This window comes from Narcine bancroftii, chromosome 1 (assembly GCF_036971445.1).
Source record: "Narcine bancroftii isolate sNarBan1 chromosome 1, sNarBan1.hap1, whole genome shotgun sequence".
Lineage (NCBI taxonomy): Eukaryota > Metazoa > Chordata > Chondrichthyes > Torpediniformes > Narcinidae > Narcine > Narcine bancroftii.
Window position 1 is genome coordinate 130,628,464 of NC_091469.1, and position 14,721 is coordinate 130,643,184.

At 38.8% G+C, this 14,721-nt stretch overlaps 1 protein-coding gene across 6 annotated transcripts in view; it reads left to right on the plus strand.

Moving 5' to 3' along the window:
- Window positions 1-14,721, plus strand: part of ufsp2 (ufm1-specific peptidase 2) — an 82,282-nt gene that overhangs the window by 35,473 nt on the left and 32,088 nt on the right. For 4 of the 6 annotated variants that reach the window (XM_069939554.1, XM_069939558.1, XM_069939568.1 and 1 more), the window contains 3 exons: window positions 1,309-1,492; window positions 10,289-10,352; window positions 12,824-12,978. In XM_069939554.1, the coding sequence (XP_069795655.1) occupies window positions 1,309-1,492; window positions 10,289-10,352; window positions 12,824-12,978 (403 nt within the window). Of the gene's footprint in view, window positions 1-1,308; window positions 1,493-9,411; window positions 9,490-10,288; window positions 10,353-12,823; window positions 12,979-14,721 lie in introns of those variants that run through there. The other 2 variants (XM_069939598.1, XM_069939588.1) reach the window with 2 other exon arrangements.

Here is a 14,721-nt window from a genome sequence, read left to right on the forward strand (position 1 = left end):
TTAAAACTGAGTTATTGGTTATTGAAGAATCAATGGAGGTAAGTGAGCATTAGGGTGATAGGTATCTAGGATAATGTAACTCCAAATGCTGGAAATGTGAAATAAAAACAGAAAATACTCAGTAGGTTAAGGCAGCATCTTTGAGAAGAGAAACAGTTGATGTTGGTGGAAAAAAGAAACTTCAGTAGAGCTGGGAAAGACAGTGTTTTAGTGTCCAATTTTAAAAAGCATTGAATGAAGCAAGCTGGCCCGGAGTAAATTAGAATAGTTGCAAAAGGGTCAATAATAGTTTTAGAAGAACTTGGTGTATTTAGGCAGCAAAAGAGATGACCTGTGTTACAAAATTTGAAATGGCAATTGTTTTATGTGGTTAGAATTTGACCTTAAGATTATATATGGTAACAATCAGCCAAGAGTTTGGTTTAGCCTCAACCTGGGCAACGAGAGGATGGACATTAATTCATGATGGGGTCTGAAGATTTAGAATTTATTTTGTAAAGAGCACAGGTTATGGAGCATAGGATGACTGAAAAGGAAGATGCAGAGGAGACAACCTAAAAGATGGTAACCATGGTGGTGGATGAGCGAGAGGCTCTGCTGCTGAAGGACACACACAGGCAGAGAGTTATATCTGACTTCCAGGTGAGGAACCCACACAAGTTGTTGGAGAGTGACTCATGAGAACCAGATATTGGAACTGGGATTTGAGAGGATGCTGAGGGCAAGGACAGCTCCCGAAAGGCCCTGGGCGGTGAAGTCTTCCTTATCATGTCAGAGGTTTGGATCTGGGCTCGAGTTGCTGATGGTTTGAACTGAACTGGAGTCTTGTGCGGCTTTAGAGGCTGAGGGAGTGCCGGAGGAAAATTGACGGACTCTGGGGGATGACCCTCTTTTGTTTCGCTTTCTCTGTTTGCAAGGGATGCCGGATAAAACTGATGTTAATGGTAAGGCAATTTCATGTATATTAGTTTTCTGTTTTATTGCATCACAATAAATAATATCTGGCCAATTGCTTTTAGCAGGTTCACCACTTGAAGGATGCCCTGATTTCAGCGGCAAAGACAATGGGTGTTAACTTGTTTGTGGTAGTTAACAAGGATTCGGCTGATTCCCTGGTTAAAGCAAGCATAGAATATTTTTAACTCACAGGAGTGTTGCACTGTTGCGTGCTTTGCATTCCACAATAGCATGCATATCCTGCTGTTGTCGCTGTGTGTCCATTGCAATGGATAAGCAAACAGCTATATTTTGTATTTTAATATTGAGATTTGCAACATCTAAAACTATTATTTTCTTCATTGGAAATAGAAAAAGGAATTATAAAAGGCTTTTCAGATGCTATCTCAGATGCCATTGATATGGTGAATTCACAAGCTTTCATCCTATTTGGTGTGGAGAGTTCCCTATATGTATGTCCTGTATCGTACATCTCTACACAGTCTCCTGAACTGCACGAAAATAGTAGCTGCAAAACCATCTTAAAATTTGTGCCGTAAGTAGCAGATTGGAAAATGTTAAAATATATTAATAATATATTGGGGTGTGTTTTTGAGATTTGGATAATACGAACAGTGTTCTTCCAGTTTTGATTTGTGCTTGGCGAGATTTGAATGTTTTGAGATTTAAATTGCGCAAGAATGATTTTATTCAATGACTCCGTCAGTTTACTTGAGAATTATTTATTTTAATTGCTTTATCTTTTATGGCCATGCTATTTTAGCCTAGTAATTCTGTAACATCCTCTGATTTAACCTTTCTTTTTTTCATTAAGGTGCCTTTTAAAACCTACTTGTCAGATCAAATATGATCTAACAGCTGTTTATATTACATGGTGTCAAATTTTATTTTAAAATTGACATGGATGTTTTGTCATTTTTTTTGAAGTGCCTTATTAATTCATGTTGCATTTCAACATGTCCATCTTCATTGCCTCCTTCAATAATACATCCCTCAGATTTCTGTTCTGTCTCAGTTCTGTTCTATTGTACATTCTTGATTTTTCAGAGTTTGACCATTATTGATCCTTCTTTCAGCTGTTAGGGTCCAGAAGTCTGAAGTTCCTTTCCTAATTGCCACTGTCTCTTGAGCTCTCTGCTTAAAAATGATCTTTTCTAACAATCTTTTAGTTTACATATGAAGTGACAGCTACCTTTTTAAAAGCAGTACAGGAGACAGAGGTACCATAAGATTAAGCAGAGTGCAAGACACAGTAGCTCCAAGAGTTTGGTTGGTTTTGATCTGTAAGGGGATGAGTTTACTTTCATTTTAAATCTGTGTTGATTTAGTTTTACATTTAAACTCTCCCAACTAATTTAAAATTGCTTTGAAATAAAGTGACAGGAATAGCTCAGTAAATGGAGCAGCATTTAGTGCCTTATCCTCTACCTACTCTCATCTGTGTATATACTTCACATGAATCTGCTGGGGTCAGCTTCTGCATCTGGTGCTCCTGTTATGGCATTCTGTACATTGGAGAAACTGGATTGCTTCATTGAGCACCTTCACTCTGCTGCCACAATAGTGGGGACCTCCCAATGACAACCTGTTTCAATTCCCAGGCCCATTCCCATGCCAACATGTCTATCCATGCCAGACTGAGACCACACATAAATTGGAGGAACAACACCTCAAGTTCCATCAAGGCACCCTCCAACCAGATGGCATTAACATAAATTTCTCCAGTTTCTGTTAGTACCACCCCTCACCCTGGTCACACCCCTTTCATATCTCTGTCTCCTTTCTTTTCCTCTAGCTTTGCATTCACTGAGCTTGCCCCCTCCCCTGATCAATTCCCACCCTCTGTCCTCATATCTATAAACATTTGCTTGTTGGGCTGTTCTCTTCCCCCCGCCCTTTCTTCTCTCCTCCCCCAGCCTTTTTATTCAGTCAATTAGCTCCTTTTTGCTCAAAGCTTGAAGAAAGGTTCAGGTCTGAAACATTGGTTATGCATGTTTTACTATGGACACTATGTGATCTGCTGAGTTCCACCAGCATTTTTGTGTTTTTAGTACAATCAGAATGTTAACAGACTTTTGTGTTTCACCACATTTAAATTTGTGAGACACAATTTCCCATGTACGAAGCAATGCTGACAATTCCCATTTAAGTAACTTCTCCACTCACCCCACTCTTACACTCACTGGCCTGTAATTTCCTTATTTGTCCTAGCAGACCTTCTTAAATAAAGGCTAAACATTAGCTTTGGCAGGGAGATGGAAATTAGTATAATAGGGCAGAGGATAGAGTAGATAGTGGAAAGGTTGATGCAATATGTAGTGAGATTGTGAGGAAGGACTGGCAGTGGAGGGAGCATAAATGTAGTCAGTTGGAAAGATTGAAATATGTTCACTTCAATGCAAGAAGTTTTAGTAATAAAGGAAGATGTATTTGCTCCATGGATCAGTATGTGGTATTATGATGTTCTGGCTATTAAAGAGAGGACAGGTTGATTGATGCAGGTGCCAGTGTTTAGGTGTTTAAAAAGGGATAGGATGGGAGGTAAAAGAGGAGGAGAGTAGCATTACTAATCAGGGATAGAGTACCAGCTGCAGAAACAGAGGGCATTGTGGAAGAATGATGTACTGAGTCAGTGTGGAAGTCAGAAACAGTAACGGGGCGATCACTCTATATTGAGAGTAGTCATAAGCCCCCAAACAATCTTCAGGACACTGAAGAGCAGATCAATAGGCATATTTTAGAATGGTGTAAAAATAATAGGGTTGCTGTTATGGGAGACTTCAACTTTATTGATATTGACTGGCATCTCCTTATTACAAGAGATGGGGGAGAATTTGTCAAGTGTGTCCAAAAAGGATTCCTGATATAGTGTGTGGACAGGCCAAATAGAGGAGAAGCCATACTGGGTAATGAATCTGGGTCAAGTGACAGACCTCTTGCTGGGGGATCATTTTGGTGACGGTGACCACAATTAAATAACTATGAACAAGAATAGGAGTAGACAAATGTGTAGGCAAGGGCTAATTATGATGGAATTAGGCAGGAATTTGGGAGAGTAAATTAGGAATGGAAGAAAAGCACAGAAGTAATGTGGAGAAATTTTTTTTTTTAACCACAATCTTAGTGTCCTGCAGACTTTTGTGCTTCACTTTCTGAAGAAATGTGAAGGATGTTGAGGGTCCACTCCACAGGGTTCTGGACAGGTTTGTCCCACTGAGACAGGGAAAAGGTGGTAGGATAAGGGAACTTTGACAAAAAAGGTAACACAGCTAGTTAAGAGGAAGAAGGAAACTTGCATTAGATTTAAGAAACAAAAGACAGGAGGGTTCATGAAGATGATATGGTAGCAAGGAAGGAATTTAAGAAAAGATTTAGGAGAGCTAGAAGGGGGCACGAGAAGGCCTTGGCAAGTAGGATTAAGGAAAACCTTAATTTGTTCTGTGCAGTAGGAGTACAGAAGGATGATGAGAGTGAAGGTAGGGTTGCTTAAGGATAAAGGAGGGAATGTTTCTGGAGGTAGGGAAAGACAAAAAGAATACTTTGCTTCAGTGTTCACCTGAGATGGTGACCTTGGTCAGTGTGAGGTCAGTATAGAACAGGCTTATTTATGTGCTGAAGCATGTTGAGGTTAAGATGGAGGAAGTGCTGGATTTTCTCAAAAAAGTTCGGACTGATATGTCCCCAGGGTTGAATGATATATAGTCCATGTCAGTACAGGAAGTGAGTGAAGAGCTTGCTGGGGTGTTGCCAATGGTCTTTGTGTTCTCTTTGACCACAAGGGAGGCACCGGAGGATTGGAGAGTAGTATATGTTGTCCCCTTATTTTAAAAAAGGTAATGGGGAGAATCCTGGGAATTATAGACCATTGACTCTTTTGTCACTGATGGGGAAATTATTGAAGAGGATTCTTAGGGACAGGATTTACAAGCATTTAAAGAAGTATAGTTTTCTTGGGGGTAGTCAGCATGTACTTCACAATTAAGTTTATTGTGGAAGTAACAAAAGAAATTGATGAAGCTATGGTGGTAGATGTAATGAATATGGATTTTAGTGAGGCATTTGACAAGATCCCCATAGTGTACTCATTCAGGAATCACAAGATCCATGGAACCTTGGCTGTATGGTTTCATAATTGACTTGCTTGCAGAAAATAGAGGGTAGTAGAGGTAGTATTCTGCCTAGAGGTCAGTAGTTAGTGCAGTCCCTCAGGGATCTCTTTTGGGATCACTATTCTTTGTGATTTTTATAAATGGCCTGGACATGAAGATTATGTATAGTATACAAGATACAGCAGGATAGAGACAGAATGCAGAGTTGGGCAGATACAATTCAATCCAGATATGTGTAAAGTTGCATTTTGGAAGGTCGAACTTGAAGGAGGCGTATATTGTTAATGGCAGTGTGGAGGAACAGAGAGACCTCAGTCCAAATCCCTAGATATCTCAAGGATGCCACCAAGTTAATAGGGTAGTTAAGAAGGCTGGTCTTCATTAGTTGGAGAATTGAGTTCATGAGGTAATATTGCAGCTCTATAAAACTCCCGTTGTGAAAGAGAAGCAAGGTAGATGACCCTACCTGGAAGGAAACCACGGCAGCGAACCAGTAGGGTACTCAGCAGCTGAAGGACTCACACAGGCTGCTGTTGACGACTTGCGGACAAAGGACTCGCACAGTCTGCAGGTTGCTGCTGACCTGGTGTTTAAGGACTCACATAGGCTGTGGGCTGCTGGCGACTTGGTGTCAAAGGACCCACGCAGGCTGTGAGCTGCTGGAGACTGGCTCATTGGAACCAGATGTTGGAATGGGGATTCAAGAGGGTGCTGAATAAGCTGAAGGCTTCATGATTGGTGTATTGTTTCGATCTGGAGCTCAAGTTGCCACTGGTTTGAACAGGAGTCTATGAGGCTGTGGAAGCGCGGGAGGGTAATTTATAGACAGTCAGTATCTCTGAAGGGACTCTCTTTTGCTTATCGTTCTCCTATTGTAAGCGCCACTGGTCAATGCTCATGGCGTTTCTTCGTTTGCCTTGTGGCAAACAAAAACTGAAATACTATACATCAGGTATATGACATTTTTTTAATGCATTAGTATGTGACAATAAAAGGAACCTTGAACCTTGGATTAGAGAACCTGTTACATGAAGCAAGGTTAACAGAGGTGGGGCTTTTCTCTGGAGCAAAGGATGAAAGGTAACTTAATAGAATTCTACAGGATAATGAGAGGCAGAGATAGAGTGGACAGCTAGCACATTTTTCGTGGGCAACAATAGCCAATACCAGAGTACATCTGTTTAAGGCCAGTGGAGGATAGTTTAGGAAGATGTCAGGGATAGGTTCGTGGATTCCTGGAATGCATTGCCAGGATTGTGGTGGAGGCGAGTACAAAAAGGACATCTTTCTAAAGACTCTTCTACGTGCACATGAATACAAGAAACATAGAGGGTTGCGGATGTGAGAAGGGGAAGGTTTATATAGGAGGCACAACATTATGGGAAGAAGGGCCTGTACTGTGCTATAATGTTCTATGTTCACTGGTCTATTCTTGTTATGCTTTTGCTCTTAATACATTTATGGAATTTCTGAAGATTCTGATTTACATTGTCTGGAAGATTACCTAAGGTTCCATTTTTTTATATCCATAGAACATTACAGCACAGAAAACAGGCCCTTCTAGTCTTCCACATACCTGTCCAAATTTTTCTTAAATGTTAAAATTCAGCCTGCATTCACCACTTCAGCTGGCAGCTTGTTCTGCACTACTCTCTGCTTAAAGATACGTTCCTCTTAAACCTTTCCCCTTTTACCTTTAAGCCATGTGCTCTGGTTTGTATCTCACCTAGCCTCAGTGGAAAAAGCCTAATTACATGTATCTATTTATACCCTTCAATTTTGTATACCTCTATCAAATCTCCCCTCATTCTTCTACGCTCCAGTGAATAAAGTCCAAACCTGTTTAACCTTGCCCTGTAACTCATTTCCAGAAGTCCAGGCAACATCCTAGTAAATCTTCTCTGCACTCTTTCAATCCTATTGATACCTTTCCTGCAGTTAGGTAACCAAAACTGCACACAATACTCCAAATTTTGCCTTAACAATATCTTGTACATACTACTTTACTATAACATCCCAACTCTTATACTCAATACTTTGAGTTATGAAGGCCAATATGCCAAAAGTTCTCTTTATAGCCCTGTCTAACTGTGATGCCAACTTCAGGGAATTATGTATCTGATTTCCCAGATCCCTTTGTTCTACTACTCTTTTCAGTCCCCTACCATTTACCATGTATGTCCTTTCTTGGTTTATCCTTCCAAAATGCAACCCCTCGCACTTGTCTGCATTAAACTCCATCTGCCGTTTTTCAGCCCATTTTTTCCAGCCCTCCTAATTTCCTTTTTTTAAAACTTAATTTAAGTTTTTCAAATCACATTAAAACAATAGATAAAAATAATAACAATATAAACTAAACTAAACCAATATAAACCCACCCCACACTCCCTCCCACCCTCAGCACAAGGGGAAGCAAAAAAAAAATCAACCAGCTACAAATATAGACTATATAATAAGATATTTCTAGACCCATACATTCCAAATAAGGTGACCACATTTGAACTAAAAAAGAATAAGTATCATGCAAATTATGTTATTTTTTCCATATAAATACAAGATCTCAATTCATTGTGCCAACGATTCATATTTACTTCTACATCATCTTTCCAAGTAATCGCAATACACTTCCGTGCTACTGCTAATGCTAGCTACGCTAGCTGAACAAAAGCTGTCTGAAACTTGTCCAACCCCAAACCAGTCAGTGAAACAATATAACCCAGCAAAAAAATTTCTGGATCTAATGGCAATTTAATCGTAAATAACTTTTCAAAAAATACTCTAACTTTTTTCCCAAAATGGTTGGACTTTTATCACAAAGCCAAACTGCATGTAAAAATGTTCCAGTATGTAATCCACATCTAAAACATAAATATGAATTACTAAATCCTTATTTTTTTCAGTTTCTCAGGGATCAAATACAACTGATGTAAAAAAAATTATAATTAACCAAACTATATCTTACATTAAGTAATTTAGTCATCCCATCTTGGCACGTAACTTCCCAATCCTCTTGACGTATATCATAAGATAAATCGCCTTCCTATTTATTTCTAGATTTATTTAAATTTGTTTTATCCATACTATCTTGCAACAAAGCATACATATCAGAAATAAAACCCTTTTTTAACATGTGCAAAATCAGAAACTCGAATTTCATTAGTTCAGGTAATTTAATTTCTCTTTCATTACCAAAGCTTGAACTTGATAATATACAAATTCAATGTAGACTATAAGGTAATAGATAAAACATTGGTGAATAGACGACAAAGATTTACCTCAATTAGTACACACTGATCAGGCAGGTTTCATAACGAATAGGGATGCTTCTGATAATATTCTTAGAATGATTACGTTGATCAATGCATTGAGTCAGCAACCCAATCTATCAATGGTGTCGCGCTTGATGCGGAAAAAGCATGTGACCGAGTTGAATGGAATTTTTTATTTAAAGTGTTAGAAAAATTTAAGTTTGGGCCATTTTTTTTACTGGTTGGGTTAAGGCATTATGCAAAAATCCAGTTGCTAGGGTGGTGACGAATGGCCAAACTTCCTCGTCATTTAAGCTAACACGATCAACACATCAAGGCTGCCCATTGTCACCAGCCTTATTTGCATTGGTTAGCTCAAGCAATCAGACAAAATGATATTATTAAAGGGATAAGAATTGCAGATAATGAATATAAGATTAATCTGTTTGCTGATGATGTATTGATATATTTAATATACCCAGAACAATCTTTAAAATATTTACAAGAATGTTTGGAGCAATATGGTGTTCTATCTGGGTGTAAAGTAAATTGGGATAAAAGTAAAATATTGCCAATTTCAGATGGAGATTATAGTGAGTGTAAACAGATGACAAAATTACGATGGTCGGATAAAATTAAATATTTAGGAGTAATAGTTGACGCGAAATATTAATTGTTATAGAAATTGAACTATGTACCATTATTGAGAAAGATGAAGATGGATTTGATTAAATGGAAAGACTTTTCGTTGACATTAATAGGTTGGGTAAATTGTATTAAAATGTATATTTTACCATTTATTCAATATCTTTTTCAATCGATTCCATGTTCACTTTCAAAAGTATTTTTTCAAGATTTGAATACGGTAATATGGAAGTTTTTATGGAAGGGGAAGTTGGCAAGAGTAGCATTACAGAAATTGACGTGGAAATATGCTGTAGGAGGACTTCAATTGCCTCATTTTCAAAATTATTATAAAGCTGCACAATTAAAATTTATTAATAGAATGTTGGATATTACACAACCTCCTAGTTGGGCTAAAGTAGAATTAGCTTGTATTTCTGAGTCTCAGGTTCATCATTTTATATTTATTACAGGTTTATTACAGGGATATAACATGCCTGTTTTAAAACATTTATTAGGGATTTGGACTAAAAGGAATTTTGCTACAAAGGGTAAGATAATCAATTCAAGCTCCATTATATCAAAATAGGGTTATTCCTTTTTCAATGAATAATAGGCATTTCAAGGCATGGAATCTGAAGGTATAAAAGTGATGGAAAATTGTTTTGAAGAAGGACAGTTTCTTTCTTTTAATCGACAGAGAAAAGTTTGGAATATCACCTAATTTCCTTAAGATTTTTTCTTGCAATTTTTATACTCCTCAATTACCTCAAGCCTTCCTCGCCATCCAAAACACCTTTAATCTTTGTGTCATCTGCAAACTTGCTGACCTAATTTACCACATTATCATCCAGATCATTGATATAGATGACAAACAATAATGGTCCCAGCATCGATCCCTGAGGCACACCACTAGTCGCAGGCCTCCAGTCTGAGAAGCCGTCATCCACTACACTCTCTGCATTCTCCTGTGTCCTAATGTCGAATCCAGTTTGCTGCCTTTGAATCTTCTGGACTAACCTCTCATTTGGAACCTTGTCAAAGGCCTTACTAAAATTCATGTGAACAACATCCATAGTCTTTCCTTCATCAACTTTCCTTGAAAACATATATAAATTTGGTTAAACACGATCAACCACGCACAAAGCCATGTTGATTTTCCCTAATCAGACCCTGGCTATCCAATTACTTGTATATCCAATCTCTTAGAACAGCTCCAATAATTTACCTACCGCTGATGTCAGTCTCACTGTCCTATAATGAATGAGATGCAATCTATATTTGTGAGTTGTTTAGTTAGTTCTATGTACATTTTTATTGTCTTATCTCAAATGTATAATTTTATTTCAGCATTGAGACCAATGACTATCTTAAAAAGATTCACAAAAAAAAGACAATGAAAATTCAACCATTGGTATGTATATAACTTTTAAGAACAATTTGATTTTAGACATTTTTCTCATGATGCAAATGTGTAATTTTGTATTCATGCCAGATTTTTCTTGCAGTTATACACAGTTGGAGCAAATTGACAAGGTTTGCCTTGTACAGGATTTTGCGACTCAATGTCATACAAATTCACATTCATTAACTTTATTGCTGGGATCACAGTACCTGTGAAACTATTTAAATAGTTATTTAAAGCAACTTAATTTGGATAGAATGCTCAGAAGTATTGCGAAAGGCAGAACATTTAAGTAGATAACGGATTTTCCTTTGTTGGACAAATAGTCACAGAATCATTCAGCATGAAAACTGGTCCTTCGGCCCACCTTACAGACGCCAACCAAAGTGTTCCACCCATACTGGTACCAGCTGCCTGCATTTGGCCCATATCCCTCTAAACTCATCCTGTCCATTGCATCCATTCAATTTTTTTTTAAACATTCCAATACTACTGTAACAACCAAATCCTCTGGCAGCCCATTCCATACACCCACCATCCTTTGTGTGTTTTTTTTAAAAAGTCATCCTGGCTCTGGTTTTCCATAGCAACCTGTGTTTTGTATATCCAATTTTAAGGATTGATTAACCCTCATTCAAATTATCAGTAAATTAATTATGCATCCACCCTCAACGATATCTAATGAAGACAGGATTTTTTTTTTTAAATGTGAAAAACAATACTGGAGAAACTCAGCTGGTCAAACAATCTTTATATAGCAAAGATAAAGATACATAGGAGATGTAGAGTTGGGGGTGAGAGAATGAATATATGTTTCTGGCTCAGGCTATTGCACACATGTCAAACTCTGGCCCGCGGGCCAAATTTGGCCCGCGATATAATTATATTTGGCCCGCAAGATCATTGTCTTTTGGTAATGTCACCCCCACCATCCTCCCCCTTCATTGCACATCCTTCCCCATTGTAACACAAGAAATTGTAACACAAGAAGTCTGTCGATGTCATCAGCCGGCAAGCCGATTGGAAGGCTCCCCGCACAACCAGTCACTTCTCCCACCTGTCGAGCGGTGCGGCGGATGGGCGAGCACCTGTGATTTCCTGTCGGCACGACGGGCATGGCAGGCTGCGCAAGGCCCCCAGGCAGCGCGAGCCCCGCGCGACTGGCATCGGATGGCCCTTCCACAGCGCGAGCGCACTTCTCCCGGTCGCCACGGCCTTCAGCGCTTGCACCCGTGTGGACCCCAGGGACGGCTGGTTCGGCCCTGCACATGAAGAGTGAGATGGTGGCTGTCCGCAAAGGCTGATCGGCAGCACGCTGGGCCTGAGTGGGTGGGTAAGCAGGGGTGGGCAGAGGGTGTAGGTGAGGAGTAATGGGCAGGGGAAGTTATGGTGGTACGAGGGGCAGTTAGAGGGAGGGATGAGAAGAAGGAGGGGTAGATAGGGAAGAGGTAAAAGGGGAGGGGCAGGGCGAGTAGGGGAGGGGTGATTAGAGGGTGAGAGATGGGTAGAGGGAGGAACAGGTTGAGGGGAGAGGCAGTAGAGGGGCGTGTATAGGATGGGGTGGGTAGAGGCAGAGCGAGTGGAGTGAGGGGTGAGTAGAGGTTGGGTAAAGGACTGGTCAGGTAAAGGGATGGTGGGTCGAGGGTGAATAGAGGCCTAGAGCCTGAGGAGTGAGCAGGAAATGCTGAGTCCTGATGCAGGCCAAAATGGACACAGCCTGTGAATGCTAACTACATCTCCACAGGGACCAAATAGGTTTCCCTCAGGTCAAGCAAAGGGTGAACTTGAGCTACCTACTCCTGACCTGTAACATTATCCTTCTAAAGTTATATCCTAAAGTTTAACATTACATATGTTGAAAGAAGAGAAAACATGCAGATGTTGTTGAAAAATTTCAATAAATATTTAGTTCGGCCCTCGACTTAGTCCAAGTTTTTAATTTTGGCCCTCCGTGAATTTGAGTTTGACACCGCTGGGCTATTGGAAACCGCTGACTGCATATTTAATTATGAGATGCTGTCATTCACTTCTGGACCATTGACTACCTTTTCACTTTCGGTTGTAACCTGATTGATTGACTCCTTTATTTTTTCAGTGTTCAGAAGTTAGATTGGGAATCCTAGAATTTAGGCAGAATTTATTCTAGAAGTTGCATTCTCAACAAAATCTTGTTTTTGTCTTTTGGCCCATTGTTTTTTAATGGAATCATTAAAGATGATTACTGATATTAAGAATAGCAAGTAGCAAACTATGTCAATGCACTAGTTTTAACCCATTAAAATAGAAAATTAGAAATCTTATCACAGTCATAATTTGAGCAGATTATGAAAACTCCTATTTACTGAAAGATGCTTAATTTTATATTTTTAATGGATTACAACTAATGCATTGAAATAGTATTTTATGATGTATCTAAACTTTTATACTTTGTTAAATTATGTTATGCTTTGATTCCAGTATTTCTGTTTTTTACTTTTCAGCAAGTGGTAAACCTGGAGCTGTTGCTTGAGGTGACAACACCTGGGTCAGCTGAAAGTGTATATGTACTGTTCGATAAAAAGCCACAGATACATTTTAAGATGACTCTTCCCATTGATGTTGTAATATTTGCAAATCCAGACGATCCATGGGGAAGGTACGTACAATTCTAAATATTAAATAGCTTCTGAATTAATATAGTACACATTTAATAGTACTTTGGTAAAATAGAATGAGTCAGGTTTGCTCCATCAAAAGAAAGTTAAATGTTTTGACAGATAGTGATGTCTGCTGTCCAAGCTTGTTTGGTTTTATTCTGAGGATCATACTAGATTCTTTATGCTAATAACATGTTTTCCCTGGGAACACAAGCTTTCTAATTATTTCTTGTACTTGAGCATTGATGTTACTACTAAGGAAAATTTTGGATGTATTCTGATGCATTGATGAGAAAGGAGTTTTCAAACTTTGAGTTGAGGAATATTACAAAATATTGGGATGGTCTCAAGACCAACAACTTGTATCTGGAGACTCATGGAGTCAAAAAGATGTGCACCACGGAAATGGGACTTTCTGATAATTGAATGATTACCGACCATAAGATATCAATTTTACACAAACCCCATGTAATCCAGTTTTTAATTCTACCCATATTCTCATTTCCCCTCCCCAGTTTCCATGACTCACGTTTTCATTAGAATAAAATTACAGTGGCCAATTAATCTATCAGCCTGCACTTTAGTCTAGAGCAGCTACAGAAAGATTTTATGCTTGCAAGGAAATGTAGGCAGGATTCAAGGTCAACCTGGTTCTATCAGCTGTGCCAGTCTCTCATCCATCAGTTGGAAAGGCTTTTAATGGAAATGTTAACAAAATCTGAAGAAACAACTAACCCTTAAAGTTACTAATTCTGAACATGAATTAAAGTTCATTTGAGGTTTTATGGGGCATTTTATATTTTATATTATATATTAATATTTTTAAAAGAGATAGATTGTGGGAGTTCAGTGTAGGTCACTTTATAAACAGGTACTTTCAAAACACATCTCATTTAAAATGCAAGAGCTTTGCCGAAAGAGAGACTTCATGTCCACAGTGACTTTGCAGAATCTTTGAAGAATCTCTCTGGAGACTTCACAAGTAGGTGTTAATTGGACTGATGCTGTGGAGTAAATGGACTATTGTCTTTAAAGCAACAGATGTCCAGGCAGAAACTGTTTCTATGCCAGCAATCTGTCTGGTTGCAGTTTGCTGTTCTAAGAGGGGTCATGTGGTTTTGCAAGCAGAGAGAGAGGAAAGATCAAACAGGATTCCTCTTTGAGAGAGAGAGTGAGAATGGAGTTCTGCAGTGGCTTTTGGGAGGCTGCAACAGAGCAAGCTGGCAGGCTTGTTAAAACCCCATTTTGAAGATGGGTTGTGAGTTCCAAGTTCAGTCTGTTGAAAACCCTTGTAGTCCTTACAAGAGGAAATGGCCGGCTAGAGTATTTCTCCTGGAATAAGGGAAACAAGAGGAACTCTTTGGTGACTGGAAGAAGAGGTTATCATTTGGAAAACCCATGATGGGGCAAGTTTCTTTGGCAAGACACTGAAGTGACTGATTGGAGGAAATCAGTTTGTGTGTGTCCAACGAGCAACAAATCTGTCTAAAACTAACGAGAACCTTCCTGAGTGGTAACCATTTACCTTTAAGCACCAGAACTTGGTGAAAATTCATAAATGTTAAATTTAAGAATTGCCTGATGGAGTAGTGAGAAGTGAGATTGGATTGTGAATCAAAGAATTTTCCTGAACATTTACACATTACGTACATGTGCGCTTAGAATTAGAAGGGTGTTAAATTAGGTTGTCAATAGTAATAAGTTAAAGTTTGATTCTGTTTTTATGTTTAAAGAAAATTAAA